General features: G+C 47.1%; 1 protein-coding gene across 1 annotated transcript in view; it reads left to right on the top strand.

Moving 5' to 3' along the window:
* The first annotated feature begins 4,689 nt into the window (after positions 1-4,689).
* rdgA (retinal degeneration A) overlaps positions 4,690-25,826 on the top strand; it is a 442,041-nt gene continuing 420,904 nt past the window's right edge. The window contains exon 1 of the mRNA XM_075674835.1: positions 4,690-6,291. Coding sequence (XP_075530950.1) covers positions 6,206-6,291 — 86 coding nt within the window. The 5' untranslated portion in view covers positions 4,690-6,205. The remainder of the gene's footprint in view (positions 6,292-25,826) is intronic.

Raw genomic sequence — 25,826 nt, 5'->3', positions numbered from 1 at the left:
TTCCCTTAGTCCGACTGCGTCCGCGTTTGCCTTGTTTCTGGCCAGACCGAAGGAGAGGGCGATTGTGCCAGCCGACTAAAAATAATCGCGTCTGTCGCCGAGTGCTGCTTCTTTCTTTATTCGCCGTCCTCCTCTCCACTGTACGGAGAGGGAAGCGACGTCGACTCGCGTGACGTCTCAGTCCTAAGTAGCCAGCTCTGGGATTCGAAATGGCAGCGGCAACAGGAGAGGAGGAATCGCATCTCCTCACGTGCTGGTGTTTTGCGGCGAACACTTGGAAGCGTCACGGTAGCAGTCAAAAATAAGAGACAAATAGAAATAAAGCAAGTGCAAGAACGTTGAGGTCGCGCGGCGTTCTTCCAGCGACCGCTCTATTGCGCTGCTGTGGCAAAGCAGGGAGAAAGTAAAAAAGTACTTTATTTGAGAGCTATAGATGTTAGCCTGCCGAAATGTATAGAGGGTACTTCAGATAATCAGTGTGAAAGATAGAGCAAAAATGAATAGAAGAGGTGAATAATCGAAAAAGAAAAAGTCGCATTTTTTCCATAAAGGCGAAGCATCGCTTGCGATAGAAAATTAGTAGACAGCTATATACACGACGTAAGGATAGTAGCTTTATCGGCCATATAAACTTGTAAACATTCGCTCACTAATTATGTTAACAAGCATAGTGTCACGCGCCCACAAGCGAACGTGAACTCGATGACCGCGGAAACTCGATGTCAAAGCGCTGGATTGACAAAGCGCGACAACAGCAGCGAGGGAATTGACCTTCGTTTTGTCTCTCGCTTCAACGCGAACTAAGTCGTGAGAACACAGCGCATACGGAGCTGGGAGCCCTCGGCGCCCCTGTACTCTGTACTCATCGCAGATCACTTTCATGATAGGGCTCGTGCTGCCGCGGGATACGCAGCAGCCGTCGGCGTAGAACGCCGCCCTCCCTCCCCTCCCCTCGGCGCTTCGCGCGCGACTCAACACGGCGTGCTTCTCCCCGCTTTCCTCCCTTGCGCGCGCAAGATTGAGCCGCCATCGCCGGCTCACTCTCGCATGATTTCACTCGCACATACAGCAGGTCGCGTGCGGCGATGGTGATATTGGCCTGAGACTTTGCACGGAACATCACGGCGACGGCGGTGGCAGAAATGTCACTTGAGTGTTCATATTGTTACGTTTAGCTGTAGCCCAATGCTATATACATTTATTCAGAGGAAGCTAACGGAAGGCCGCAATGGCGATGCTATATCAAGCGGGCCCACGTCGTCTTCCTCCTCTTCAGTGCGGCCACACTGTGGTGGCTGTTTCGTAGCATCACCCCCGGCAGTAGAAGCACCGTCCCAGTGCTTAATCTACACATCCGCGGTGAAAGGTGTAAGGTATGGCTTTAGTCTCGCCACGTGAACGATGTCACTTGCAGCCGACGATGACGCTGAGGGGTCGGCGGGGACGACTTCATACGTGACATCGGTCACTTGTCGCACCACACGGTATGGGCCAGTGTAGCGCGACAGCAGCTTTTCAGAAAGGCCCACACGTCGAATGGGTGACCAGAGAAGCACCAGAGAACCCGGAGTAAAGTGCACGTCGCGATGGTGGCAATCATAGAGGCGTCTCTGTTGCTTCTTAATCTTCTTAATCTCATCCGCCCACTTTCTGCCGCCCTCTGCTACGCTTCCTTTCCCTTGGAATCCATTCCGTAACTCTTAATGACCATCGGTTATCTTTCCTCCTCATTACGTGTCCTGCCCATGCCCATTTCTTTTTCTTCGATTCGACTAAGATGTCATTAACTCGAGTTTGTTCCCTCACCCAATCAGCTCTTTTCTTATCCCTTAACGTTACACCTATCATTCTTCTTTCCATAGCTCGTTGCGTCGTCCTCAATTTAAGTAGAACCCTTTTCGTAAGCCTCCAGGTTTCTGCCCGTAAGCGAGTACTGGTAAGACACAGCTGTTATAAACTTTTCTCTTAAGGGATAATGGCAACCTGCTGTTCATGATCTGGGAATGCCTGCCAAACGCGCCCCAGCCCATTCTAATTCTTCTGATTATTTCAGTCTCATGATCCGGATCCGCAGTCACTACCTGTCCTAAGTAGATGTATTCCCTTACCACTTCTAGTGCCTCACTACCTATCGTAAACTGCTGTTCTCTTCCGAGACTGTTAAACATTACTTTAGTTTTCTGCAAATTAATTTTTAGACCCACCCACCGGCTTTGCCTCTCCAGGTCAGTGAGCATGCATTGAAGCTGGTCCCCTGAGTTACTAAGCTAGGCAATATCATCAGCGAATCGCAAGTTACTAAGGTATTCTCCCATAACTCCTATCCCCAATTCTTCCCAATCCAGGTCTCTGAATACCTCCTGTAAACACGCTGTGAATAGCATTGGAGAGATCGTATCTCCCTGCCTGACGCCTTTCTTTATTGGGATTTTGTTGCTTTCTTTATGGAGGACTACGGTGGCTGTGGAGCCGTTATAGATATCTTTCAGTATTTTTACATACGGCTCGTCTACACCCTGATTCCGCAATGCCTCCATGAAGGATGAGGTTTCGACTGAATCAAACGCTTTCTCGTAATCAATGAAAGCTATATATAAAGGTTGGTTATATTCCGCACAGTTTTCTATCACCTGATTGATAGTGTGAATATGGTCTATTGTTGAGTAGCCTTTACGGAATCCTGCCTGGTCCTTTGGTTGACGGAAGTCTAAGGTGTTCCTGATTCTGTTTGCAATTACCTTAGTAAATACTTTGTAGGCAACGGACAGTAAGCTGATCGGTCTATAATTTTTCAAGTCTTTGGCGTCCCCTTTCTTATGGATTAGGATTATGTTAGCGTTTTTCCAAGATTCCGGTACGCTCGAAGTCATGAGGCATTGCGTATACAGGGTGGCCAGTTTCTCTAGAACAATCTGTCCACCATCCTTCAACAAATCTGCTGTCACCTGATCGTCCCCAGCTGCCTTCCCCCTTTGCATAGCTCCCAAGGCTTTCTTTACTTCTTCCGGCGTTACCTGTGGGATTTCGAATTCCTCTAGACTATTTTCTCTTCCATTATCGCCGTGGGTGCCAGGCTTCAGAGAAGGTGAAACGAGCGAGTTCAAATACATAATGTGTACATTCTATTGCGCGTAAAATGTCAGCTCGGGATGCATTTCGGAGGCTCACGGGACGCAGACGCGGCTTAAGGCAAGAATCCTCTCGGGCACATTTCAAATATGTATGTCTTGCAATCGCCGATCAAATGTAACGCTGCACGCTATATTTCACCGGAAGTAGCCACGCGCATCGGGCGAAAATCACAAGGTGGGCTACCGTTCCCAGCTGACGTCATCAAAAGTTTAATTAAAGTGTGGGGTTTTCTGTGCCAAAACCACCTTCTGATTATGAGGCACGCCGTAGTGGAGGACTCCGGTATTTTTGACCACCTGCAGGGGGATCTTCAACGTGCACCTAAATCTAAGTACACGGCTGTTTTCGCATTTCGCCCCCATCTAAATGCGGCCGCCGTGGCCGAGATTCGATCCCACGGCCTCGTGCTCAGCAGCGTAACAACATAGCCACTGAGCAACAACGGCTGGTCAGCCTAAATCATACACCACTGGCAGTAAGAGAGACCGACCCACCGAAGGTCTGCTGATACAGAAACGACGCTGATGCAAAACACCGTTGATTCAGAAAGGCCAAGGTAAATAAAGACCCAGAGCATTACCGGCCTGCGATAATCAAATTCCTCATTATGAGAAAAAACACTTTCTCCATATGGATTAGTGGAAACCCCCATAAGTTGTGCCAGGTATCACGATGGTTTTGTGTCCTTCCACCTAGCTTGCACCTAGAGCTGTTCGTCTACCTGAATATATAAATCCAATGCATCTGGTTCAGGACAAGCAGGGTCTGGAATCGCGAAGTAGTATAACTCTCTTGACGCTTAGGATCGGACTCGACATCATGAACTTCAGAGCTGTAGGAAAGAAACTGAAATGGGTAAACCGACTAGCTGTACGGGGCTCTGTCTGCCGTCCTCACGGCCATGCTGTCCTCACCGCAGGGTAGTTCAAGAGCACGGCAAAACAACGCCACCCTAATCTTATCATCTTATGTACTGCTCTTATCTATAGAAAAGACACTGGTGCGAGTGGGGCTCTATATACAGCATCCATGACGTCGCGTGGAACCCGTATCGGGGTCAGCTCGCACACCAATTCGGACACGGCAAGAGTCGCCGTGTCGTCGCGTGCGAAGCCAACCATATACTTCTTGGCACGCGAGAAGGCAGCTGCTTCTGTCGCAGGTGCGTTACACCGCCGCCTGCCTTCCTGCACTCGCCACGAGCCGTAAATACGAGCAAAAGAAAGTGCTGCCAGGAATGCGTGAAAGACAGGCTGAAAAACAAAGACAACGCTGACTTCGCCTGGCCGCGCGGAGGGGCAAGAGAGAGAAAGCGACGAGTGGACCACGGCTTCCCCAACCATCTGGCATTCTCTCGGGCAACGAGAAAAGGGCGACACGCTTTCCGACGAGTCCCCCCCACCCCCCAACACCGGCTGCCACCTCAGTGCCGAGAAGAGCGTGGTCTCCTTGCCCGCAGGGCGGGCACGACGGAACCGGCTGTTTTAAAATTATTCCGGGTGCTAGCCAAAGGGGCCCGCTCTCGCGAAGGAGCCTGCCGCACCACCGAGCCCTGCGTCGAGACGCACTCGGGCAACCTCGCGGTCGCCCGAAGCCGTATTTTTGGGGTCCTCCCTCGCGGGTGACGACGCGGCGCGTCGCGGGCCCGTGTCCCGCGTGGCCGAGGGCGAGGCGCCGTGCTCCTGCTTTTCGTGTCGGACGAGCCCGCGGTGTAGCGGCGAATCGGCGGTGCTCCGCGCAGTCGCCGGAGCTACGGCGTCGGACACCTTGTGCAGCGTCGCCTGCAGGTGGAAATGCGTTCTTCGCCCGTCCCACGGCAACGGTATTGCGCGGGAATGTCGCCGTGTGTCCCTTCCGAGTCTCCCTTGTGCTCCGGCGTCTGCAAGCTTGGATGACAACTCCGTGGAACCGGCCTGCGGGAGTGCGTGTCGTGCTACATGTATTGAAAAGAATCGCTGCGGGCCCTGACCAGCTTCAGGGAAGGCTTGCGCCTTGCTCGATTTCCCCGAGGTTTCCGGATGATTTCCTGCCTTCAGAGTTAGTATAGGTTCGCCGCTGCAACGCTCATTGGATGAGGGCAACCAAGATTTTGGGAAGTTCGAACGGATCGTTAGTCCTCAACGTGAATGGGAGGTACCATCAATTCAATCGACTTCAACGGTGCTTGTGTGACCGTGCGAGGAGACGCCACCCGCTTTCGATAACGTACACTCATGGGCCTCGCAAGAACGGTTGATGTATATTCAAGATAATTCGGAAGAAAAGCACCTCGAAGACGCATGCACTTTTCTGGAAAGCAAAAGAAGCTTTGTTGCATGTTTTCCGCACGGCAACATGGAAGTTTACTGAAGGTTACTCTCGTATTGGAAGTCATAAGCAGACAGCTGCAGTAATCGCATGGTGCTGAAGGTCGTCTGCCGATCATTGAAACTGTTTCGAAGTCACGACAGCAGCCTCTCCGCTGTTTTCGGAAGACATAGATGCGTTGCAAAGCATGATTGAAACAATGTAACATGCTTCGTCTATTGAGAAAGCTACATGATTTCCACAGAGCTTGACGCAGAAGTGGGTCTGTGATAAATTTGCTATTCCTCCTGTGATAAAACTATTTGTAGGGTGGAAATAATTGCAAAACTGGTGCCAGCATTCTTCGTCCAGTTTGCATAATTAGCGTGACAGCTACCTATGTAAAGTTTGTAGGCCTTGCCCATGAGTGACGAATTTCACTTCCATTAGGATCGACCCCTTAAGAAGCGAAATGGGACGTAAGTCTCGTATACAGAAACTATTGTAATACGATTATATTATCCCTATTTTTATTATACACCTCTCACGCTGAGACTCTGTCCAAGGTGTCAGGTTTTTTGTGAGCTGTATACAAACTGAGGTTGGTGCTCATTTCGTGTCTTTCAAGCACGACAGCCGAGTTGTCATCGTAGGTGTTTGCGCAACGTAGAAGACAGCGTGATATTTGCCTTAGTGGCAGTGGTGTTGACACCCCGAATCGGATGCCACGGCGTCGACGCGGTGTAGTGTTGTTGCCCTGGCGCGTGTTGTGCGATGATTGCGTAAGATGATGGACACTCTCACCGTACCGGAGGTGCACGAAGACGGATCCCTGGCGCTCAAGGTGTACTTTCAAAGTTGGACACGACGCAGGTCAGTGTTGCAGTGTGCAGTAGAAAGTTAAGCCTATATAGGTGGAGCCGAAAGTGTGGCGTCTGTGGCGTATTTTCGGCTCCACAATCGCTTCCGGCGCTTGTGTTCAGCGAAAGCATGGCCTCTGAGATCTGCCTCTGTTGTCCTGAGACAGCCGCTGCTTTGGGGCGTGACTATTGGTATCGATTGATTTATCAAAGCCGGCTATTTTTGGCTCTTATATTCCTGTCACTTTGCAAAGGCGGCTTTTGGCGCTGTAAACTGTGTCGATCTTTGAGATAACGTAACGGAAAGTGTCGACTTGAATGACCGATCTGAATACCAGTGCACAAGCAGTGTTACTCCAAAAATTTAAGTGCAATTTGTAACGCGGGCGGATCTTCAAGGCCGTGCAACGTCACAGCACCCACATTCCTCGCATCATTAACCACTAGGGCTAATGAAGAAGTGTCCCTTGCGACATACGTTGGCAGGTCTACCGGGAAGTTATCGCTCGTCTTTGACAACCGCCCTGCGGAGGTTCGTTCCCAATTTTTGACGATTTTGTGAATGTTGCTGACTTAATAGATATATAGATACTTTATTACCATTCTTCATTCGTACAATATAAACTTGTGGCTAATCCAGCGACATGCTTTATTTCTGACATCTTCTAATACCGTATTAAATAAATCTTATTCTCGCAGGCTGTTCCACAAGATTTGATTGTCAGATGAACAGATAGAAAATAAACTTGCACATAATGATCAGCATTTAGCATTCACATGCTTGAATCGACAAAGAATCCAGTCGATGCAATTAAATAGTTTGCTTAAAGAGGACATAAATATGCAGCCTAAGAACAACAAACTGTTGAAGAAACAATCGCATATATCGAAGAAAAAAGAATCTACCGCAAACGTACGAAACGTTGCGACAAAGTCGCAGGACGGACAACTTCTGCATTCTTGGAAGAATTCAACATCTCCAAAATTTCCTCTCACAACGGACAGGAGAACAAAAAGAATAAGACATTCTGCCGCGCCACTAATATTTACGTACAGAGCGCGCTGCCGTAAAGAAAAGAAAGGTTATGAGACATTGTAGAAACATCATCCGGCGTTGACTTTTTTGAACGCCTCACTTGCTACCACTAGCCCATTTTTTCTGCTTCTGTTCAGTGCAAACTCATTCTCATTTTGTTTCCTTGAGGATGTGGGAATTGAAAAAGATTATGTCCTCGACCTTTATCTTTACGCTTACTTTGACGCAAGAAAAATGTAAACCGCTGTAGCAAAATAAATATAAAAAATAAAACTAATAAAAATTGGCGGATTGCACACATGTGTAGGAATCGATAGAGGTTTCTTTGATGTTTATGGCAAATTATGAAAAGTGTCAATGATAGAACTGCAGAGCGACAACAAAAACTCCCGATGATGCTTTCTGTTGCTCAAAGCGTACCACATCAAAGTGTTTTTGCGAGTGTCGAAGAAGCCCGCGATTACACAGAAACTGCCGTACGACTGGCCGCTCAAGGCACTTTGCGTGTTTTCGCGGGCTTCTTTCACGCTCGGAAAAACACTTTTATGTGACACATAAGCAAGAAAAGGCTGTATCGCGAGCTTTTCATGTTTCTTTACAATTTTCTCATTGACACTTTTCATCTAATTATAATATTTGAGACGTTGATTAATTAATGGAGACTTATTATGTTATTGGAATGCAAGCAATAACCTGGGTATCTTGAAGCGACGGCAAACATTACCTTGGTTCTGCCTAGCTACGTGGCGTTTGAACATTTAAACACACTCCGGAGACCCTGGTTCGATTCTTACCCAGCCCATCTTGCAAGTTGTTTTTTATTCATGAAGTGCCTGCCGGGATTTATCGCTCACGGCCAACGCCGCCGACACCGGCTTTTCTGCGACACGAGCTCCTTAACGCTGTCGCGTTAAAATATTGGTGCATAGTAGTTGGGAAACCCTGCATGTACAGCACACCTGACGTTAGTCTGCTCCGGGCCACTGTGAGTTGCAATTAGCTCCTCGAAGGGGCAGGACGTGTGTCGGGTGAGCTTATGAACAACATTTTGCAATGCTGGGAACGCGGTTTAAATCGTGGATACGCGGCCTCAAAGAGACGCGACGTGGTTCCTCCCGCATTCCGGTCGCTTTTGCCGCTAAATCACTACTGACTCTTATTTTATTCGAAACATTATTCTCCGAGTCCAGCCACTTCATGGTGGGTGAGTCTACCTAGCCGTTTTCGAGGGCCTGTCCCGGTGATACTGCGGCGTAAAATTATGGGCCACAGGAGAAATTGGGTATACGTGCACTAGCTATGTGCACTGGAGCCACTGGATTTGTGCCACAGGGTGTTTGCGCATGTATGTACACTGAAACAGGATGGATGGTGGGGCCAGTAGTTAATGCAATATAATAAAGAACTTAGCGCGCTGAAAACACGAAGGATCGACGTAGAAAAAGAAACAGGAAACAACAAAAAAAGCGCGTTTCGTGTGGGTTTCTTTTTCTACGTCCTTTGTGTTTTTAGCGCTCTAAGTGTTTTTATTATGTACACTTGGTACGTGCGCGGACACTATGGGCCAAGTACTTACCTCCGAACACTAACGATTTGTCCGCTACACTGCCGAATCCTGAATTCTCCCGATTTTACGGGCACGGCCATAAATCTCGCGAAAACTGCCTCAACCACACCGCGGGAAAGTAAAAAATAAAACGCGTCGTGCAGCAGCTGCCGCATGGAAATTGCAGTTATGCGCTTGCAACCTATCCGAAGTCTGATTTAAATCCAAGTCAGCTTTTTGCAGAAGGCGGAGGCCTAACCTACTAGGTTTCAGATCGATAAATTCGCTGAGGAGTGCGCGTGGCCGAAATCTGCAATATGCGTCGTTGTCTAATAAACTGTTTGCCTAGAAAGGTTTCGCAGCAATATAGTTGCGTTGTGTGCTGGAGCATAAGCGAAACAGTGCAGGTTAAACAATGGCAGTGCAAGAAAACGAAATTAGTTTTGGAGACAAGGACATTTTCGACAGTTTTAGGCACCTAGTTTTCTGTACCGTTGTAAGTAGCGTTGCAAATGGTTGGGGGAATGTCTGGCGGCATTGCCGAATACGTCGACGATGTTTGCGTCTGTTGGCACGTCGTTTATTTCTTTTTTTTTTTAGGCCTCAACTAGAATGTGGCGTCCTATCCACGCGAATTTCGTTTCACTGCTGCAGCGCTTGTCCAGAGAAAACAACAAATCTACATCTCGACAATGCGCGAACGACGTTCGGAGCACCATTAGCGCCACGTAAGCACCTTGCGGCCGCCACGGCCACTCTCGTCCTCGTTGCACCTGACTCACGTACGCCGGCGCCCACGGCTAAGGTAATTTCCGAAGCACTTCAGGAGCTACCTGCGCTGTCGTTCGGCCCTCGCCACTCGAACACAGACGGAGCACGCGCGCGCACGCAGACAGGCAGCCTGCTCGCGCGAGGAAATAAAGCGGTCCAGTAACGTAGTTTCTCGAGTTGCTCTCGCGTTTCCCCGTTTCCGCAGTGCCGAAACCCAATCACGACGCACCTCCCCACTGCACTCGAGGGGCGGCCCTCCCTCACAGAGACACTCGCGGCAGAATCGGCCGGAGGACTCGCTAACGTTGGCGCCGATTGCGCGCCAGGTACTAAGCCTGCGGGCCTGCGCAGACGTGTAGAGGGAGCCACCGGCGGCAGTGATGGCGCCGCATTACAGTTCCCGGCAATTTTCTCGCCCAAGTCGTCCCTTTCTTGTGGCAAGATCGGTTCCTCGTTTTATTTTTTTCCTACGACCTGCGTCCAGGCCTCTGGCACCAGACCCGCCCGCCTCGATCACTAACTTTGCGTTCTCGTCGAGTGTACTTTGCCCATTTCTCGGCCTAACACCCTGGGCATTTTGGCCGTTCGGTTACCGTACTTTCCGGCCCACAGTCCGAGGACTGTACTCTGTAAATGCGGAGACAGGTGCGGGGCCTTTGTTTCGAAAGCCCCTGATGTCTTAAAAAGGCATAGATGAAGAGCTGGTGGACCCTTTGGAGGGAGCAACCCGTTGGATCGTATGTGACGGAGTTGACGGGATATCTCGCACTCGTCGATGGACTAAAACCACTCCGCTAGTGTGATCACCCTGTGATCGTTCTGTGAGCGTTATCACACCTTTTCGCGGGAGTTATTGTTTCGTTGTGCATTTACTTTTATTTACTCGCGTTCTCCAGCTTCCCCATGAAGTACGACCTCGCTTAGGGAGTAGAGTGCTGGCGCTTCCTGTTCTGGCTAGACGTATTATAATGAAGAAGAAGCGCCGGTTAGCCCGGCGCATCTCCAGTGTATGAAAAGCAACGAACAAGTGCCGGTTAGTCGGGTGCGTCACAAGCGCTTTACGCACGGGGCCGGTCCTGACTGCTCGCAGGGTTTTGACCACCGCACTGTGTTCGACCTCTCACTCCTTGCGTACCCTGTCAATAAACACCTTGACAGTGTAGTCAAGCCCACCTATTACGCGCTCATGGGTCCCAATTATTTATATCATCCCTGGTAACAAATAAAGTTTTGATCACTCCAGTGATTCTTCTTTTGAAGAGTAATTGTGTTATATTAAACTTCATTTATTTGAAGTTCCCTGCTTTGAGACGAAGGGCACAGATTCTGGTAATGAAGCGTATTGCTTGGAAAGAGCCCCCCCCCCCCCCGTTTTAATTCTTTTGTGGGAGGTAACGCTTAGCCTCTATCTACCTCAATTTGTTTAGATTCTCCTGCTTCCCGGAGCATTACATCGTCTCTGCTAGCAAAGGTTAGCAAACTTCAGCAAAGGTTAGCAAAGGTTAGCCAACTCCCGCAACTTCGTTTACAGGAGTTAGCTCTAGGCATCAGTTTACCATGTGTTTAGGTTCCTCTGCTTACAATTGGAGTAAATATATTTTTCATTGACTAGGGAATCGTTTGCAACACTCTCTGTAGGAGTCAGGTCGTGGCATTTGTTCAAGTCTGCTTATTTCAGCTCTGGTGCTTGCCAAATCAATAAGCTAACTCTTAAAAAAATTAGATAGGCAATGCCAGAGACGCAGCCGTAGTCGGATACGTGAAACGTCTTGTGCGCGCTGTAGTCGGTCATTGGGCACTATGGTATACAAAAATGACGTCAGCAAATGCAAAACTTGCATTTATTTACATATTAAAATGCCTACGTGCTTAACTAACGTTACAGCTAGTGGCGGTCTCACGGTTCTGTTTCACCATCGCGCTCGTTCCCTATTCTGAGAGGGCCTGTTTGCTTTGCAGAAGGCATATGTGCCCTAGGGTACAGAAATGACACCCCCCCCTCCCCTCAAACCCCTACTGGTGACGCACAAGACTTCGCCGCTAGAGCCCCGCGTGCTCGTAGAGGGCTGTGACTTCTGCACTGTAGAATAATTTACACACTTAAAAGTGGAAAATGGTGTAAGTATGTCTAACTCACACCCTTAAAGTGGGATTTATATAACGGACAACCTAAGGGTAAGAGTTATACACACATTTACATCCCTTTTTTCCACATTTGAGGGTGCAAGTTATATTACAATGCGCGCTTGCCTCGAGCTCCTGCACTAGCACTCGCTGTGAAGACGGACATGTTCTGGTAGGGTCAAAAAAGTTCGGGAACTTGCTGTCTTGCGGCGCGAGCCTCTACGCGTCACTTCTGGAACCTACGTGTCGGACGCAAGGGCGCCATAGTCGAGCGAGCGTGAAATTTCTACAACAGTGTTGCACGCTTCTAGGCTTTAAAATAGATGACGAGGCACAGGACTGAGTTGGATGAATTATTTCCACTACATCATAGAGAGCTCTCTCTCTCTCTCTCTATCTCTCTCTCTCTCTCTCTCTCTCTCTCTCTCTCTCTCTCTCTCTCTCAAGCGCGACCACTCCCGATCGGAGGGACAGACCTACTGGCGGCTATGCTTCTCTGAACACCGAGCACGCAACTGAATTTAACTCCGATTGCGTCATGCGTGACGTGAAAATGACGCCACCTGTGTACAAGTCACGTGCTTCGCCGAGTAATAGCTTCTTAACTTTACGCAACTATACCAAATTATTGGTGCATGGGCAGTACGGCCTCAAAAAAAAATAATGTTAGCAATAATAGTGCTAGATGTTTTTGTTTCAATTGGCTTTAGTGAACGGCCCCGCATGATGACTAAAATGAAGGGCATTTGACGTGAAAACTGGGATGTTTCTTATGGTTTCAGGTAGTTGTTTGGCCTATGTTCAACTGAGTTCAAAAATTTTTACGCTTCCGTATGGAGTATGCTGATTCTGCTTGCAAAGGAAGTGCGGGCGACCCCATCTGCAGGAGTAAATCCACGGTACTCGAGGTTTGAGAGCTATCGTATCTGGCCGTGCCAGAAGGCTCGCTATCACTGGTTAGCAACAAATTAGAGTAACTCAAAAGCAAAGTAATCAAAATCTTTCAGATTAAGGTCGCCGACTTCTGCACAAGCAACCCGAATTCATCGCCGCCGTCTTCGATCCGAACGTTGTTAGTGTAGCAAACATTCCGGGACTCTACAGACGCGAACAAATCTTTATTGAGTTTCCATCTGCACCGCGTAAAACAAATCCATGTAGATTCCCCGTTTTTGAAACAAGAAGAAAGGAAGCACTTGACGGTCTTTATGAACGACAACGCCATGAATCTACGGGTGAGACATGGTGAGAACTCAGAACTGCCTCAGAACTGACTCAGAACAGCGCTCAATCTGTCTTTTCGTACTCTTCCTTCCCAAGTCCTTATTTTCCTTTTTTGGCGCAACAATGTATTCTTTAGATCCCAAACAACTCGCCCAGCAACAAGTTCTACTCAGAACTGCCTAACGCTGGTGTCCATTATTTTGGCCACTCCATGAGGTGCTGCAGCTAAACGCATACATTGAAAAGAAGACCTCCTTGTATATTTAGAGATATTAGTACACTCGTGGGCGATATCCACAGTACACGTCCTCTTCTCTTAATTTTTTCCTCCCCTTTTCCCTTCCCCCATTATAGGATAGCCAACCGGCTCAGCCCTGGTTAACCTTCCCGCCTTTCACTTATCATTCTCTCTCTCTCGTAGTATGTTCTTTAACTTGTTAAAAGATAGGTTCTACTAAGTGGAACACATGTGCAAGAATGTTCTAGTTGCTAAAAAGAACCTATGAGAAACTAATGTCCTTGACCATTGGCTCTTTCTTCGGCCGAGCTTCTTATGTGGGACAAGAATATGAGCGTACCTCAGGAACAACACATGGAATTGCGATGGCGAGCGAGGCAGCATTTCTTGAGTTAAAGAAATAAATTTAAAAAAAACGGCAAAGGGTGCGCTTACCGGTGCTTCCAAAGGCAGTCTTATGTGACAGACTCTTTGAGTTGAACATGTGGCGGAGGGCGACGACAAAGTCACTCTAACTTCACCTCTTCGTCGATCCTTGGAAACCGACGACGAAGAAAGCACTTCCTGTGAGAATAGAACTTTGCTGAGAACAACTTCTGTTGTTTGTTTTAGTTTCTCGACCGTTTACGTCACCATTAAAAACCGTCTTTGCCTGCCCCCCCCCCCCCTACTTTCTTTTTTGAGGACGTCAGGACAGAAAGGGTCCAGGACAGGATAGGCATATACTTCGACGCAAAATGTTTCTGCTGTTCACTGAAGGCCTCCGTAGTACGCAACGACTGTGGTCTATAGCCGAGAAATTGCAGCACATGAACAGACGTCGGTTCGGTGCTTTTGTCAGTGCCGTCGCACCTGTAATCCCATGCTACCTAATTTATTTTCCTTTCTCGCTTCGCCCACGGCGGTGCGCAGTGCCGCAGTAAAGGCTCACGCGCCTGTTGCAGTACATGGTGCATTTCCCGCGCTATACCTGTGTCGATGCGTGGAAGGACATAAGCAACAAAACGAGAAAGTTCTCCACCTGGATCTGTGCTGCATTGCTCTTTTCATTTTCTGCAACTTGTTCTGGGTAACTAGTTTATTTGCACCTTTCTCTCGTCGGCACCTACTTTCCTTGGGGCTGGCTTTCTCGCCAAGTGGGCCTAATTTGGATTGCCTGTGCAACTGGACAATCGCGAGGAGCTTTTGTGCCAGTTCTTCGCGACTACTTTCTGCGGACTTGTCTAGCTTTTTGGGGGGAATTCTTTTATTGGTGCGTGAGTTCGTGTTTGTAGGTGGCGGTTCCTTTCTTTTGCGTATGTGCGTTCCGGCTTTTGAAGTTTGCGTGGATTAAATGTGAGCACGAGTGTAGTCACAAAGTGCGAAGGAAGGTGTTATCTCGAGACCAACTCCGTTTCCACTATTGGGGTGTGCGTAAAACTCAGAAGGGCTCTTGTTAGGCAAAGGTTCGACTAATATTAAAGGCATTTCTCGCATTTATTGGAAAAGGCAGAATTCTAGCGACTGCAGGAATTTCAATGATAATGAAGCCCCCCCCCCCTCCTCCCCTTCATAGCTTACCTAAAAAAAAAATTCAACAATCGGTACGTTTCAAGGATATCGAGCCACAAAGTTCAGGCACGTAACTCTGCCTCCTCATCCCTATCCTGCTCCCCTTTCCTATAAAGAATGAAAGAAATGGGGATTCAGTAAACTCATGAAGAATTTAAAGCTGAGAAATAGGATGAGCGCAGAGCTTACGTAAAATTCTTCATCTAGCTTACGAGGGTTTTTCAATAGTCTTGCTCCCAAATTACTAGTGTATTTCAAAGCACTCGGTGTATAATACATTCATTTTTCCCATTTGAAGCATCTCCGTAGATCCAGTTTACAACATTTATCAAACCACCTTTTCTTTTTAATGCTTCGTTAAGATTTGCGAGCTTAATGATTTCTTTAAATATTGTGATTTTTAACAAACCTTCAAAAACAGAAAAGAGAAAGGCCGTAACTTAGAAAGTCTACTCTTTGCGGGTGGAAGATTTCAACCTCGTGTTTGACATAAAGAAAGCTTATCAAACTCTGAGCAGTGAATGAAGAGCAATTGGATTTATCAGTTCTTGTGTATATGGATAAGAGCTCGTCATGCAATGCTTCCTCTTGAGAAAGAAACCAAAGAACAAAGAGAAAAGCAAGGAGGTCAACTAATCATACACCCGGCAGAGCACAGTAAAGGGGCTGGTCACGTACACCTACGTCTGTTGACGTCAGTGCATTTCGTAAGTTAGAGCACACATTTCAAGCCGTTGCTACGCAGTTTCCAAGCTCTTAGCTCCGTAACTAAGTACTTCAGGCATTACTACGAAGTTAGTAAGCTCTTGAAAGGGAAACTACGTCATGATGATGATGATGATGACGTAGTCTCCGAGCTCTTAGCTCCGTAACTAAGTACTTATGGCATTGCTACGAAGTTAATAAGCTCTTGAAAGTGAAAATGCTCGTCCACCGAAATGTGGGACGATGATACAGAAGAAACCCATAAGGCTGTCTTAGAAAGAAAAAACATTGCCCTGGTCCGTGATTTGAATGCGGCCGCCAACGCCTACACTTTTCCTCCACCTTGAGGGCTACCACAGAACTGGTTTGCCATATTCAGTGCTCCATTGCTTCGAGTTGTCGACTAATTCGCCACCGTTCTGCAATCTAGTAGCCTTCTGGCTGACTCACATGGTAGAATGACCACCCCAAAATGGCATTGGTCCCTGGTTCTCGTCCCAGACTGGGACGAATTTTTTCTTAAACTACGAAACTTGGTTTCTGAGAAACCTCTATGGGTTTGCTGTGTAGCTTCCTGCGACAGTCGAATTTGTCAATTTTTTTCCCCTTCATGAACTTTCCTCCACCTCGTGAACTTCCGCGCAGAACTGAATTTACCTTATTACGCTCCCATATCCAGAAAACTCAAATTCAAGCGATATTGCATTTAAACGTCCGGTACCATTCGGAACTCAAAGATGCCTCGTATTCTAAGCATTCAGAAACTTTCAGAGTATTCAATGTAGATTAGCCCTGCTCTGCCTAAATGCCACCTGACGAAAACCTCAGGCACTCTTCCTGAAATGTCTTCGCGTCAGGTGATTGCCCTGTCGTCTCAAGAAAAGGGAAATCTTTAATGCATGTCCGGGTACGTAGCATTAGCGCTAAGTGTATAAAAGGCCAGAATGGACTCGAAACTCCGCATTAAACGTGGAATGCAATTGCCGAAGCTGCATATAAGAATGGGGCGACGGAGAGTACCATTGAAACAACTTGGCTGCCTTCGTGGAGTTCAGGGAAGCGAATGGGCAGGTGTGAGCAAATTTCGTTGTTTAACGACCGCGTTCGGGAGTTTGAAGAAGGAAGTTTTAATGACTGAAAGGTAGCATAGAAGAAAAGAAAATGCATGAAAAAGAAAAAAGTTCCGAACTAGCAGCTGATTCCGTTAGAGATAAGGAGGAGAAAGAAATGTCGCGCTTAATGGACCCACCATTACCAAAGTTCGACGGAACGAAGAGAGTTCCGGAACGTTCCGGCGAAGTTACTGTGTGGTTTTCCTCGAGGAACTCGAAGTACCGCATCGACGCAAAGTCAGGACAGTTTTCTCCGCTCGGTGATCCGTTAAGCAGCCGGTAGAGGCAAGTTGTTAAGCGCACAAGCCAAAATAAATAAGAGTGAAAAGAAAAAGGTGAATTGTCGCGAAATCACCTTCACACACACACACACACACACGTATATATATATATATATATATATATATATATATATATATATATATATATATATATATATATATATATATATATATATATATATATATAGAGAGAGAGAGAGAGAGAGAGAGAGAGTAGTTATTACTCAGTGGTTTCCGATTTTTCGCCATGTGGTGGCTGAACCTTTTTGGGAGGTACCCCATTCGTAGCCCTGCGGCCAAATGAGATCCCTTTGTGAACCGGCCATTTGTCTTGCGGGCCGCTCTGAACTGGCCCGGCTTCCTTCGCTTCAACGCCGTCGCCTACCTCGGCCAACTGCTATACCGTTAGTCGAACAGATTCAGCAGCGCCGTCGTCTCTCTATCGCATTTTGCTAGGTACACTGCACGATTCCGCCGCAACGCACTCAGTAGCGCTGCCACCTACTACGCGCACGCGCGGAACAAAAAAAGAAAAGCAACAAGACGAGACACACAAACACAGACGAAGCCATCTACTATGTTGCGAGACGCTCAAGTCACGGTACTTTCCGCCCGGTCCAATTGGAACTCGCCTCCCGGAGCTCCCATTACAGCTTCAGAAAAATCTGCTCGCCTTCTTAGCAGTGGTTGGTTGTCTCAGGAGGAAATGGAAAGGGGGTGGGGGGTGAGGGGGAGCCCATGGCCACAGTCTTAGGCTCGAAGTCGCTCGGCGTCGCCCGACTCTGAAAGAAACTCTTGTCAGACTTAATATTTTATCTCCGCGAGGCTTAGCGGTTGATTGAGCAGCAGGAATTAAGTGTGCACCACTCGCCTTCACCGTGCCTCTGCCTATCTCTTTCTTTTTACTTGTCTTTTTCCTGCTTGTTTTTTAATCTCTTTCGCTCACTTCGTTTTTATACCGCAGTAAGGCAAAGGGGCACTGTGTGAGCACTAAGGGTGGGATTAGAAGAGCCGAGTATTTTATTTCTCTTTTCCTATCTTAGCTTTATTAGGTTTTGGCGGTGTTTCTGTGGCTCGGTTCCGTGCGGTCCCTTCTATCTGTCCTGCCCAATTGATCTCAAGGACTATCTTTTTCTTGAGAGCGTGCTTCTTGCTATTCTATTCGCCTTTTTCGGTGCTATGGCGTTTGGTCCAGCTCGCTATTCCAGGCTTCTTTTCGCTTCTCTCGGTTTCGTTTTGTCTTAGGCGGTTTCTTGGGACCAGCTCCCTAATTCCAGCCGGAAGAGAACCAGACAAAGATGCTCCCCAGCCTAAATGTCAGCCCTCGTTATGGCAGGAGATGGGAAGAGGATCCCGTCTCTAGAGTTTACGTTCCGGCAGCTTTTATCTTTTCGTTCGCCTTGGTTTAGTCGACTAAACTATTTTTGCTATAAAAGCTAGTCAGGTGTAAGGGGCTTCCCGCCACGCCCGAAAGTGTCGGTGTTACTATAGCCAGCAGCCCGTAAACAAAATGCTAGCGTTTCTATGAGAAGTGACACAAGAGAGACAACGGTTGATTGACCAGCCAAGTTCAACGCGTCAAAGCAATCTCTTGTTATGAGGGACGCCTTATCACCGCGGTGTCGATTAATTTGGCCAACCTGGGGTGCTCATATTAGCGCTGTCCACATATAACTAGTGTGACATTCACAAAACTGAATATGTTCAAAGGAAAGCCTTTCTTTTATATTTGCAATGATTACTATGGGAATTTTTCACTCCCGTTTACCCTGACACGCATGAATCTGCTATTACTACGCACTTCGTGGCACATTGATACTACGAAACTGCTGAACCCTAATATACACTGATCTTGTCGTCTATCTGATGACGCTTACCTCGCGTTTGTCAGTGATTTTTGCATCTAGAAGATGTCGTAGGCTGAACCTCAAGGATTTGTTTGCACGCACTAACATCTTCAGACACACTTTGTGCTACGAGTTGTCAAATGTTGGGGCGCCATGCCCCGGCAACGTTCGTGAATTATCACGCGATTCATCACTTGAGCTGTCAATGTCGAATTATTTGTTAGCACTTTTGTTATACTATGTACGCACTGTAATGCAGTCGCTCATGTTTGATTTTACTGGAGTGCTCCTTTATTTTTTCTTTGGTACTTGTACAGTATATTGTGCTTCTACCGACTCCTGCAACAGTTCTCAATGAGGCTGCAGCAGTTGAAGATGAATGAACGAAAATAATACATGTAACGGGAGTTAGGTGTTCCTGACCTCGATCGTTAGCCATTATTTGTTAGTATTCGCTTGTTTGACGATGCCAAGGGCGCAGCAGGATTTGTTAAGCGTTATCACGTGCCGTCGAGTGTGGGATTCGCTGGATGTAGCTCTCAAAGTGCGCGTGTTTGCATTGAGATGCGGTGAGTTACGCTGCAGTTATAGCAGCTGCACGTTTATCATACCTGCTGGATGATGAACCGTTCAGTTTCAGCGGGGTCGGAGCTCAGGCTCAGCCATAGTTTCTCACTGCATTACCTAGTGAAAAATCTGGCGCTGCTGCGCTGGGGTATGCATGGGAATGCCTGTATGTTGTGACTTCCGATTGGCATCGTTCTCGGAGAGACAGGACACCTTGAAGACGCGCTTGGCAAGCACCGTTCAGTCTGTCACAATGATTCATCTTCTACTAAAACAGCACGTAAAAGGCTGTTTTGGTTTTATTATTACGCAAAAACATATTTTGTTTAAGTATGAGAACTTGTTATTGCATGTACGACTATATGTTACGTAAAAAGTATCAACGGGCCGCTAAAGTTGGAGGACAGACGACAAGGTTCGCGCTGGCTTTGAAACAGTTTGTCGTCCGTTCTTGCTTTTCTTCTCTTGGTCATGCATTGTAGGTCAGTAAAGACGTAATAGGCGTGAATGGAAACATTTTATCAAGATTTTACTTCGAGAACGTGTTATTTGTGTAGCCATATCCACGTTTTAGACGAAGCCTCTTACAACACCAGCCAACACGAGCCTCGCAGACACATATACCATTATTCCCATGATGGCACGGTGCCCCCTTAAGAAACTACCATAGACGGTGGCGCCAGATTTCTCTCTAGGTGTTATAGTGAGAAACTCTATGGGCTCAGCCAAGAAATTAATAAAGCATGCACTCGGTTCCAACTAAAACAATGAACACCTTCCGTATTTCGGCAGTAGTTAGATAATCCTTCGGCTATACGGCTCTAATTTGCAGAAATTGCTCCAAGAGAAACTTTTCTATGAAATAGTTATCGTGGCTTTGTTTTGCCATATATATATGCTCTTCTTGACTGTGGCACTGGTTGATATAACTTAAATCGATGGGGAAAGAGCAACTCAAGCTAAATGTTTCCTTTTGTTTAAATAACGAGGGATGTTCAGCGCTATTCAGTACGAAATTTTTATCATGTTGTTGCTTTTTCCGTATGAGACTTACGTAATTTCTTCTTTATTTTTATTTTTCTCTTTTCTTTCTCTCTTTCTGTTGCTTGTTTGTTTTTTCATTTCGCTTTATTTGACACATTTCCATCCCTATAACACGCGTTGGCTTTACTCTGTTCGTAGTATTGCAAGTAAAACGCAGCGTTTCGAAAATCACGTTCCCTTCGGAGAGTTTTCAAACCTCTAAACGTGCAGTGCCAGTGAAGATGGATGGCCCTTGACAAAATGTAGGCGGAGGGACGTTTTGGGTTGCTCTCGGCACCTGCCTACGCGCATCTAGCACCTGGACCGGCTACTGCGCCTTGGCTACCAAAAACAGTGCTTGGCGCTTGCAAATACATTCGAATTGCACGGTGAACTCCTGCTTGAAAAATTTTGTGGAATAATGAATAAGAATTGCCTTCCTTTTATGGCTTGTGGCAAGAGAGAGAGGGAGAAGGGAAGACGGAGAGGCAGGGAGGTTAACCAGACTGAGTCCAGTTTGCTACCCTACACGTGGGGAGGGGAATGGGGAGTGAAAGAGGGAGAGAGAGAACTTAGGTGTAGGATGTCTATAGTCGGGCACACAAGTCTGTTGCCCTCAGGTAGCGAAGAAGCGCTCGAACTGCTTTCTGGGCCAATGAGCTGTGAGGCCAGGCTCCCAAGATCTTCGCATCCGTAAATGGCCTGTCATCCAGTCTATTCAAGGCACACTTGAGAGTCGCATGTTGATTATCGAAGCGAGAACAGTGGCACAGAAGGTGACTGATGGTCTCTTCACACTTGCACTTAGCGCACATTGGTGAATCCGCCATTCCAATACGATAGCTGTAGGAGTTGGTGAATGCTACTCTTACCCACAGCCGACACAGCAGTGTTGCGTCACGTCGTGGAAGGTTCGCTGGTAATGTAAGTTTCAGTGATGGGTCGAGACTGTGTAAACGACACTTGGAGTTCTGTGGTGTATGCCAGCAACCTAACGTGATTGTACGAAATATCCCGAAAGCGATGATGACCCCATTCTCGTCGTCACTATAATAACTGGCGCCCGACAGCAGCGCCGGAAAACAAAAGAAGCGCTTTATCGCAAGATGGCGTTCTATAAGTAGTTGCGGTGCGTCCTTATCGCAACTCAAGCTGGTCGACGCGGAAGCGGTGTATGCCCCGTTGCTCTGCAGGTACGTCGCCGCACGACGTCACCTAGCGTGACATCACACCGGCGAAGACTGTTTTCCTTCGTTGTAATAATGCGAACGGCATTCTTGGCATTGGCAGGCGAGTTTTCTCTCCGACTATCTAGCTATCCAACTAGCCCGCCAAAACTGTAGGGCAGGTCCCGAAGATAGCGCAGCCTAAAATATGTGAGGCCAATTCAGAAGGTAGCGCAATGTAAAAAAAATGTGGACGCTTCAAGTGCGTGCGTGTCGCTCTTCAGTGAGCCTATACGTCGCCAGCTTGGGCCACCGAGTATTCACGAACTTCAGGGTGGCGCCACCAGAAGGCGCAACGTGTCCAGGGGTACGCTGAAGATAGGAGTCCGACACGCCCCATATATGAGGCGTATTCGCATACTCGGAAAGCCGTCGTCGTTCTGTCCGAAATTGTCTTCAAGTAACTGCGTGCGTGCGTGCGTGCGTGGGTGTGTGTGCGTGCGTGCGTGGGTGTGCGTGCGTGCGTGCGTGCGTGTGTGTGTGTGTGTGTGTGTGTGTGTGTGTGTGTGTGTGTGTGTGTGTGTGTGTGTGTGTGTGTGTGTGTGTGTGTGTGTGTGTGTGTGTGTGTGTGTGTGTGTGTGTGTTTGTGTGTGTGTACACGCCCCACGAGGAGCTATCGGATGCAACACAATTTTATCATATTGTGTCATGCTTCGCCTGCTGCACCTGGTCGCCAACGTTCAACTATATGGACCAAATGACTGCATAGGTACATCAATACGTGTGTGCACTGAACTTGAATATATGTTACGTTTACAATCACTTCAATATTCCGTGAGTAATTTCCACTTTAAGGTCACAAGTGTTGGGAGAGCGTCAATTGTCAGGAAGCTTTGTGAATGATTGAGGGTTGCGGAGCAATATCTTCCGCTTTGCGTATTGCTGAGGCACCCATGTCACTGGAAGCAACAAAGAGAAACCCGTTGCAGCAACAGCGACAGTGCAATTAACGCAGTGCTGTGTACGGTCATTGTGCGTACGGTCAAAAGTGTGCTTTGACCAGACTGGAGGCTCAACGTACATTTCGGAACAGTTACTTAAATCCTCCGAATTCTATGCAACAAAAAGAAGTTTTTATGAAGAGTAGTAAACAGCACTGTTGTCTGTGCCCCTCTCTTTGTCCCGTTGTTTAGCGGCTCGTAATCACGAACCAGCCAGCCGAAATGCGTGCTCCTCTGGAGTTTTTATGCAATTGAGTTACGCGTTTTTTTTTTTAAATGGGGTTTTCAAGTCACGGCCCTAGCCCAGCCTTTCGCAGGTTTTGAGAAGAGCATGTTGCACCCTGTCATTCAGGGATTATCTACGCTCTCGATGCAAATGATAACGAAGTGGTTTTCAGCATCAAAACAATGATAATAAAATTGATGGGTCCCTCAGAAAACGAGAAAGTGGACTGAAGCACGGCCCGAAGTGTGCCATAGTTTGGCAACTTTCCAGGCAGATAATTTATGCAGCGGTGCCGTGGCAGAACTTAACATAAATATTCTGTCACTGTTTTCTTATCTTTTTTGTATCTTTTTTCCCTCCGTGACTCTCGGCTTCCGATAAGCCGTTTGTTCATGAAAGAAGCCAGGAATGTAGCGGTTCTCGCCGTACTCTTGTTTCACTTTTTCGACACACTCTGTTACAACGTAATTGCATTAGCTCAACTAAATCGGTGTGCTTCTCTCTATTGCTTCGCTGCCGCAGCCACCGCGCATACAAGTAACGATAAAAATTACGTCTAGAAATTGCTGAAAAATAAAAGGTCGGAGACCCTGACTTTATACGCAGACAAAAATCTTATTTCTTTAGCGGAAGCGTACTTATTATATCCCTTCTTACTGGGATGCTACATTTTAATTTCCTTGTTTTCTGCTACGTTCTTTTTTTTTTTTTTTGCAATTGCCTGGCACGAAGCTGCGCGTTCCCGCTATCTCACGGATGGTTCCCGGCCCGACCGAAAAGTGAATAGGAGTGGATGAAATTATGCTCACAAACTGCGGCCCCCGGATTGGAAAGCTGGCCATCTCTCGATTAATTTAATCTAGTGTGTCCCGAATTCTTGTCCCGCTAAGTCATCAAATAAGCGTTTTTTTTTAACTTCCACTGAGGACGCGGTTGCATAACTGATGGCTCAGTGTAATCTTCTTTAGTGGTGAGGCCGCCGTTCCACCGAAGTGAAGGAGGTAACGTTTACCTCACGCATATATATTTCTTCTCGTCATATCGTGAGACGTTGTTTTATAGTTTTCTTGCTGGCGCGCGCGACTTTGGTGGCCACGCGCGCAGGTGCGTTGGCAGGTGCGTTGACCTGTAGAGAAGTGCTGCAATCTTCTTTATCTAAGCCACTTATTGGGATTATCTGGTCAGTGATAACCTTATTAATGAACTCTTTGCAAGTGAGAAAATACGTTTTTAACGGACTCTCAGTAACACCGAAGAAACTAAGCACTAGCGGTCGTTAAAGACCGAGGGAGAGAGAAAGTAAGCACAGGAAAGGCAGGGAGCTCTACCAGACGAGCACCCGATTTACTACCCTACACCGGGGGGAAAGGGGAATAGAAAGAGGGAAAGAGGGAAATATGACAATGTTGCGATTTCAGCTTGGAGCCTACACGCCAGTCTTCGCATGTAGACTGCACAATTCGAGGCCTTTGTGAACACTACTCGTGGCGACTGTATTCAATCTATGTTTGCGGGCTGTGTGAATTACTCTCGCAAGAACAACTCGACGTGGTCACGCCATCCAGCTGGAAAAATTATAGCTTGAGCTGTGAAATAGCTGCGTTCAAAGGCACACATTCATTTATGGATGCTTCTGAAGGTCAAGTGAATGGCGTCAAAAGCTTACGGAGTGTACCTACTGAGAAAAAACACTACTATGTTGTCTAGGTCGACAGCACCCTTGTTAACACGCCTTCACTTTGGAGGAGTTTGTGGAAAAAATGCCGTAAATTCGTTTACCCATTTAGGTAACATTCATGAATCCCGCTTTGCTGAATATCTGATCGTTATTTATTCCGTTAGGAGATAAACTCGTGCCAGTACAGTTACAAAGTGTCTAGTACCATAATCGGTACCATAAATGGTCAACCTGACTCATGTCTTTACAGTCACGAGGTGTCAGAAACCACAACATCTACGAGCTACCGAGATCAACCTGACTCGGTAGCAGCATCTCTTGCTCCAAATAATTGCGCTTGACTGACATTCGGTGAAGGGCTGTTCTAAAGAGCATTCCTTAGACATGGAAACTCCAACCTACCAGCCTCCTAGATGATAACAGAATCCAAGAGACGCATCGGCAATGGAACCTTTGATTTTCATGTTTGTGCAATTTCTGCGTGAATACACTTTATTACAATATTATTTTACGGCATTCAAATTGACACAATTGCCGTTGATTTATTCGATATTTGCCAAAAAATAAGTTACCTCATGAACAAACACAAATAATGTGAAAGACTATATACGTGTGATAGAGAACAAAGTTCCACCCTTAAATTGGTTATAATGGAAATAGGCTCAGAGACGTGGCACATACAGCCATGGAAGCATTTTATTTTTCACCAAGGGGCTTTGTCTAAGATTTAATAATGGAGAACTTCTACAATTGGCCGCTTTATCTCTAAGGATATTCGAGTATGCGTATGTGAGTGCTGTTCATATTTGTCAAAATATAGGAGCTAGAACAGTGAACGTTTTCTAAAAATACAAAACATTAGAAGAAAATGAAAAGCAATAATATTGAAAGGCGGGCTGGTTGGTTTGTCTTCATTGTGAAAAGTTTTGATTGAGGCCTTTGTATCCTTTTCTTCTTGTCGTCGTTTAGTGTGCGCAAAACTTTCCAGAATCAAAATGAAATAGTTACGGCTACTGTTCACGATGTGACTGCATCTGAAGGTAGAAGCAAGTTATAATAACCAACGAACCCACTTTCGCAAAACATTAGCTCATCTGGTAACTTTCCTCCGGCTTCTCAATCTTCGTAAGTTGATTTGTGCATGCATTCTTCTGTTCTCGCTCGTTCGGTAATGTCTTGGCACTCCCTTAATCCCCCAACACTTTTCCGTCACTTTCCCAACCCCAAGCCGGCCTTGAGACCCATGGCGAAAACCTCAAGTCTCCTCCCACTACGCAGCACGCCTTCCGCCTAATTTGCCTATCTTTCTTTAATAACCCGCGACACTCTCTCGGCTTCCCAACTTTCCCTTACGCAACCGCTGCCGCGACCCCCCAAACCCTCCGTCATCAACTCTGCAACCCACCAGGCAGGCGTTCGCAGACCTCTTTCCCACTCCCAACTCCCAGTATC

This window comes from Dermacentor variabilis, chromosome 11 (genome assembly GCF_050947875.1).
Source record: "Dermacentor variabilis isolate Ectoservices chromosome 11, ASM5094787v1, whole genome shotgun sequence".
Taxonomy (NCBI): domain Eukaryota; kingdom Metazoa; phylum Arthropoda; class Arachnida; order Ixodida; family Ixodidae; genus Dermacentor; species Dermacentor variabilis.
The sequence above is the reverse complement of the archived record's forward strand: the minus strand, read 5'-3'. Positions and strand labels throughout refer to the sequence as shown.